Source organism: Rhinopithecus bieti, unplaced genomic scaffold (assembly GCF_001698545.2).
Source record: "Rhinopithecus bieti isolate Rb0 unplaced genomic scaffold, ASM169854v2 scaffold_36417, whole genome shotgun sequence".
NCBI lineage: Eukaryota > Metazoa > Chordata > Mammalia > Primates > Cercopithecidae > Rhinopithecus > Rhinopithecus bieti.
This window is the reverse complement of record NW_016815677.1, coordinates 1413300-1419763: the sequence shown is the minus strand read 5'-3', so window position 1 is coordinate 1419763 and position 6464 is coordinate 1413300. Positions and strand designations below refer to the sequence as shown.

Genomic DNA, 6464 nt, shown 5'->3' with positions numbered 1-6464 from the left:
ATAAACAAACCCTGCTCCCACACATTTTCATCCCTTCCCCTTTATAAAGTTACTGTCATAGATTGCATTTTTATACATTGTGTGCCCAATAACATAGATTTATCATAAGTGATTTATGCTTTTGCTTTTTTAGTCATAGAGGAAATAAAGGCACTCTAAATGAAACATACAATAATACTGGGTTTTCTATTTATTAATGAAGTTGCCTTTATCAGTGATCTTTATTCCTTCACATGGCTTTGAGGTACTATATACTTTTTCTTCTGCATGAAGAACTCACTTAAAATATTTTATGGCAGGTCTATTAGTGAAAACTACCTTGACCTTTGTTTATCTGGAAATATCTGAATTTCTTCTTCTCTCAAAGAATATGATTTTCCAAATATAAAATTTTTGATTGACAGTTTTTTCTTTCATCAGTTAAAATATATCATCACATTACCTTCTGCCCTTCATGGTTTCTGATAAGATATCCACTGTTAATCTTATTGAGGATCATTCACTTGTGATGAGTCTTTTCCCCTTTGCATCTTTCCAGATTTTTTTCTTCATCTTTGATTTTCAACAACTTGGCTATAATGTGTTTCAGTGTATATCTCATTGAGTTTATCCAGCTTCATTAAGCTTCTTGGGTGTGTAGATTCATGTCTTTCATTTAATTTGGAAAGTTTTCAGCCACTAATTTTTTCAAATATTTTTCTTCTCATTTTTCTCTTTCTTCCCCTAATGGGACTCTTATAATGTGTATGTTGGTTCTTTTGATATGTCTCACAAGTTCCTCAGGTTGTGTTCATGCCTGTGACCTTGAAGGCTACCCAGGGTCTTCAGACACCCTTGGTGTCTTGTCTGAGCCTGCCTGAGGGTGGCATGAGAACAGGCAGTCCTGAAGCTCTACTACCTAAGATTGACACTGGGTTCTTTTAAAAATTATGCTTCTGTTAATACATTCTGTGTCTACCTCATCTGATCCCTAGAAAGCAATGAGGCCTAGTGGTCTCAAATAAAGCTTCTTCATGTTGAGTGTCTTCATCTAGCATGATCTCCAAACTCCCAGGAAACTTCAGCGCTGGAAGGTATGCCTTGCCTTTTCCCCAACACAAATAAGAATGCCCTATGTCACATCCAGCTCCCATGTCGCTTCCTCTGGAAACTCTTCACTAACTTTTCACAGGCAGAATTAGTAGTTTTCTTTTCCAAGTCTCCATAGAACTTATACAAGCTGATGTTATTATATGTAGTGGGTTGGATTACAGAGAGCTATTTACATATTAGCCTCCTCAATTCACTGCAAGGTTTCCAATGGGTATTCACTCACTATTCATTCACACCATGATGCCAGGATTGATTTTGGTAAGTGAATTCATAGTCAAAAGATTTATTCATCTTGATCTCATTATTTTATTGATTCCAAGATCTTATTATGTTATAGGTGTGTGCTTGGTGATAGTCAGCAAAACCTGAGAAGGCCTCTTTCTTCATGGAGCTGATATTTTAGTGAGAGGGTGGGTAGATATTAATCAGATCATCACAAAGTGTTATACGACAAATAACAATAGCTAATATCTATTGAGAGTTAGGTGTTAGGGGGTATTACTGTCTTTTTATAGATAAGAAAAGTGAATAAAGGCAAAGTAATTGGGCTGCTATCACACACCTACAAAGTGGTGGCATGGGAATCCCAACACTTTGAGTCTTGGTTTTCTCAGTTTCTAAAAAGCAGGATGATAAAGCTCAGTTAGAGATTAAACTAAAAAGAGACAATGCTGGCAAACACCTAGCAACAGGACTAGGTTTACATTAGGTGCTTAACAATAACAACTGAATTACAATTGCTCTTGGACTCATGAGGGGAATGGGGATTCCCCTTTGCCCTGTTGGTGGGATCCTCATAATAACTGCAGAAGCTTCATAAGGAATTTTGAATGGACAGATTTTGTACAGGTCCTGGGCCAGGTTTTTGTGTTTCAGCATGAAATGTGGTTAAGTACTGGGCTTTGCACAGGACAAATGTACAAGCCTCCTGGCACAACGTTTGGCCCTTCTTGGGATGGTCTGGCCAGCCCCTAGAGCTCTGTACCACAACATGTCACATGACTCACCTTCCTCAAACATACTTGGGGCTTGCTTGCTCACACTTTACTCTTGTGATCCCCCACCTAGAATACCTGCCTACCCTGTCTTTGTATCTTCAGACAGGTGGCTTTTCCAAGTAATCCCACCCTTATTAGAGAGAATCTGTGCATCTGCTTTATGACTAAGGCCCAAGTTAGCTCTGATCCATTCCTCATCCCAGTGGCAATGGGAGAGAAAGCCTGTTGTGTGCCTGCTTGTCCAACAACATTGGGGCCAGGATCATGGATTTCCTTCTCTCACATCCACCATAAAGCCTGGCAAGAAGGAAGCAATGAGGATACTGAAATCCACATTCTGTTCCACAGAAAAATGGGATCTGATGGTTAAACTCTCCTGATGTACACATTTTACCACCGTCTCCATTGACATAAAATTCTGCTTTGTAGGTAAACTAAGTGCTTTTTAACAGGTAACTCTCCAAGGATGCCTACCCACAATGGATAGTGGAAGTCATTAATGGGCAAAGTTTGTTCAACAGATTTTTCTTTAGTTTTTTAATCTTTTTTGCCAAGGGAGTGAAATAGTCCTGAGACTTCATTCCTCAGCCCAGGTGGCCATCCCATGAGTGGCCAATATTGTCTGCCATCTGCATGGATGGTGCTGTGCCATCCCATTTCATTGCAGGGGACAGCTTCTGGTTAGATTGAGCCCTCTCGGTGGCAGATGTCCTAGCCTGGCTTTGGAGCAGATGATGGGGGCCAGCATCAGCTCTCCAAGCATGCCATCAGAATTTGGGATTCCTGGGAACTGTGCCCTGATTTTAATTTTCTGTGTATGATGAGTCTTGGGTTGTTGATTAGGGTCTGCAACAGGAACCACCTTGTTCTGGACCTAGCTGAGACACGGGGACCTAGGATAGAATCAGAGCAGACAGACTGAAGGAGTGAGGGGTCTCAGGGAGGGGAACTCCCTCTCCAAAGTGTTTGCAAGGGCTGCCTGGAATGTGTAAGATGTGGCAGAAGGAGCTGGACAGGGACTCCTGGGGACATGAGGGAGGTTGAAGGGATGTATGTTGTCCTTTAGAATTGAGTATCTGCAGTGTTGGGAATAGCAATTAACACAGCCTGAGCCCTAGTGAGGCAGAGAGCCTCAGAGATCTTGTGGTAAGCAACAGGGCAGAATCATCAAACTGTAGCCTCATCTTGGAAGGCATCTGCCATGTAGCCTGGGATATGGGTTGGAGACTCAAACAAATGGGATATGGAGAACTCCACTAGCAGAACTAGAGTTCATTTCCAGGAACAAGGCAGGAGGCCACCTAACAGGACAAGGACACAAGGCCTGGGTGGGTCCCATCGTCAGGTTGACTGGGAGCTAAGCCTCCTGGGCTTCCTAGTTCAAGGGCACCCAGGGCATGGAGTAGAGAGAAAAGGAGCAGGAAAAGTGGAACCTGGGGCACCTCAGGGATCCCAGGGAGCCTTGGGGTATTTACTTCCTGCTGTCTGAATCCAGCATAGGCTCAAACAGGAGCCGTTACCTGCCGAATGATTTAGGCACCAGTATTTGGTGGTCTGCTGCAGTTTCTTCTCCTTGTGATTTGCGATCAGGATGTGGCAAAAGCTGACGAGCACAGGGTTGGTGTGATAATGGTCCACATAGAGCATCCCGATCCATGCACTGAACCCTGAAATCCAGAGGCAGGTCAGGCCAGGCAGTACCTCCTGACATGGCCCCATTTGTGCTTTTCATGATATAACTACGAGCCAGTTTGCTCTCCATTGGTGCCTGAGTCTTTTCTGAGAATCTAGAAAATGAGGTAGAAAGATCTGCAGGACTCTTAGAGATCATATTCTAATCTGCCCATTTTATGGGGAACTCAAAGCTCAAAGGGTTAGGAGCTGCTGTGGCTAATCCCAAGCAAGCATCAGTACTTTTATTGAATAGATGAGTGAATGAATGACCAGGCTCAAAATAAAATAAAAACTACTTTTGCTTCATCAGAAATGGCTTTGAATTTAGAGCATTTCAACTGAATAGAAAACCTTCTGCACTGTTTCCAACTAACAACAATAATAATTCTGAGATATGTTCTTCCTAAAAATTTTCAGAGCTATACATTCATAAATTAACTTCTAAGTGTTCAGACAGAATTTGACTACCTTTGACTCCTCCTCCTCTATACCCCAAAGGTCTGCCAAATGGGCAGGAATGTAACAGCCTTGAATTCTCTTTTGACCAGGGGGCTGAATGTGTCTTTACTACTCAGCTGTATAGCCTCCGCTGGAAGATAAACTCTGAGCATAAATGAAAGGCATGAACTCCGGGCCTCTGCTACTTGTCTTCCCAGGCAGCTGCCACAGAGGTGCAAGACCAGCCCTCTCCAGAGGATGTGACCAGGTGGGTGCTGGTCACTTACCCATGTCTGCTCCCTCATAGCCATTCTGCATGATAGTCCTGTCGATGCGGGCAATCAGCCACGTGCCAAGGAGGCAACTGATGAGCAGCCTGGAAAGGCAGGCACCCAGGCCCAGTAGCACGTTGTAGAAGAACAGGAAGTAGTTGAAGTTGTGGAACGCTTTCCTGCAAACAGAAGCCAGCCCAAGGCATCACCTTTCAGTAGAGCAAGGTGGCTGGGCAGGTGGGCTCTGGAGTCCCCCAGACCCAGGATCAAATCCTACAGGTTCAGGCTCAAAGCTTTGTGACCTCGTGCCTTAAAGGGGAGCTGACTGCCCTCACCTCACAGCACTGGTGTGAGGAATGGCTCAGGTACAGTGTGGGGGCCACTGAGCACATTGAAGGATGAATGTCAGTGGGAACAGTCATTGTTTCATGTGATCCTTGGGGTTTGAGGCTTCCTGCATGATAAGAAATTTCACGGGGCTGCAGTGGGTCATTGATTATGGCAGAGGGTGGGGCTTCCCCACTGTCTGTTGCACCAGGGACCTATTCCCAGCTGCAGCTGTTCCAAAGTCTTCCAAAGGAAATTTCCCAAATGACCACCTGACCATGTGGTTTCCTGTTGCCTCTGGAATAAAGCCCAAACTTTGCATCCTGAGTTTCAGCCCCCTCACTGCCCCCAGGGGTTTTCTGGTCTTGTCCCTTTGTGTCCCCTTCCTGTCACTCACTAAGGCCACTGCATGGTAACCATTTGTGATTCTCAATCTTCTAACACATCCTGCCCTTTTGTGGCTTCCTGCCTTTGTCCTTGTGGTGCTGGCTGCCAGCCACACCCTCTCCTCTTCTCTGCCTGTAGAAATCCTACCGTTCTGCTGACCTCAGCTCCAGAGACCCATCTGCAATGGCGTTAACCACCCCTGCCTCTCCTCCTCCAGGTTTCTCTTGTATTCCTTTTGCACTCCCTGGCGTCCTCTGTCCTTGTTTATGTGCCTGTTGTCTGTTCCAGTGGACTGAGCTTCTCACAGACAGATTGTGCTGGGATTATTTCTTTACCCTCATGCCCATGTTGTTCCCCCAGTGAATGGATGGCTTTGAATGAATGAATTAGAAAGGATTTCCATGTGCCAAGCACTATTGTTCTAAGTTCATATTTTGACACATTTCATCCTCACAACACCTCTTTGAGGTATGCACAATTATTTGTAAATGGGGAAACTGAGGTTCATAGATGTTGAGTAAGATCCCACATGTCACATGGCTCCTAAGGGGTAGGGCCAGGATCTGGACCCCAATAGTCCAGCTCCAGAGCCCACCGCTGCCCCACTGTACCTCACCCTCTCAGAGAATGTGGGGCCCACCTAGGAACCTGGCATGGGGGACAGGGAAGAACCCAGAGATGGCTGAAGCCAAAGGCCTACAATTCCCTCATTCCCTCCTTCACCGTCACCTGTTGTTGAGAGCCAGGGGCTTCTGCTTGTCAGCTGTGCCCAGTTTTGGCTGTAGGAAGAAGCTGGCAGCAATACACATCTGCAGGATCATGAGACCCACGAAGATGGATATGGTGAGGCTGAAACACAAGGTGGGGCCATCCTGAGGCAGCCTTTTCCTTTCTGCCAGACCCTTCTCTGATGCCCAGTGAGAGAGAGGAGACAGGGTGACCACCCGGCAGAACAATGATAATGTGAATTCCATGCTTTACGCTTACAAGGCATTCCCATGCCAACTATGCAGAGAAAATCGAGGCTCACAAAGGGGAGGTGACCTTCCCAAGACCACATGGTCAGGTCTTCTAGCTCCAGACCACAGACCATTACTCCAGGATTTCACTGATGTCCCTTTCACCAGGGGTGGCCGCTAGGTGAGCAGTTTAACAGGTTGGGAATTAAAAAATGGAATGGGGTTCTTGGAAGTTCCTGAGAATACCACAAGAGAGTGGACAGGACAGGCTCTGCCTCCAACTCACAGGTGGCAAGTATGGAATCAAGAAGCTCAGA

At 45.4% G+C, this 6464-nt stretch overlaps 1 protein-coding gene across 4 annotated transcripts in view; it reads right to left on the bottom strand.

The window, feature by feature from the left end:
* Positions 1–1374: 1374 nt before the first annotated feature.
* The window catches only part of LOC108516216 (stimulated by retinoic acid gene 6 protein homolog), a 65704-nt gene continuing 60614 nt past the window's right edge, over positions 1375–6464 (bottom strand). For 3 of the 4 annotated variants that reach the window (XM_017853568.1, XM_017853570.1, XM_017853571.1), the window contains 4 exons: positions 5918–6037; positions 4490–4653; positions 3611–3757; positions 2606–2983 (listed from right to left, as the gene is read on the bottom strand). In XM_017853568.1, the coding sequence (XP_017709057.1) occupies positions 2838–2983; positions 3611–3757; positions 4490–4653; positions 5918–6037 (577 nt within the window). In that variant the 3' untranslated portion in view covers positions 2606–2837. Of the gene's footprint in view, positions 2984–3610; positions 3758–4489; positions 4654–5917; positions 6038–6464 lie in introns of all 4 variants that reach the window. The other variant, XM_017853569.1, reaches the window with a different exon arrangement.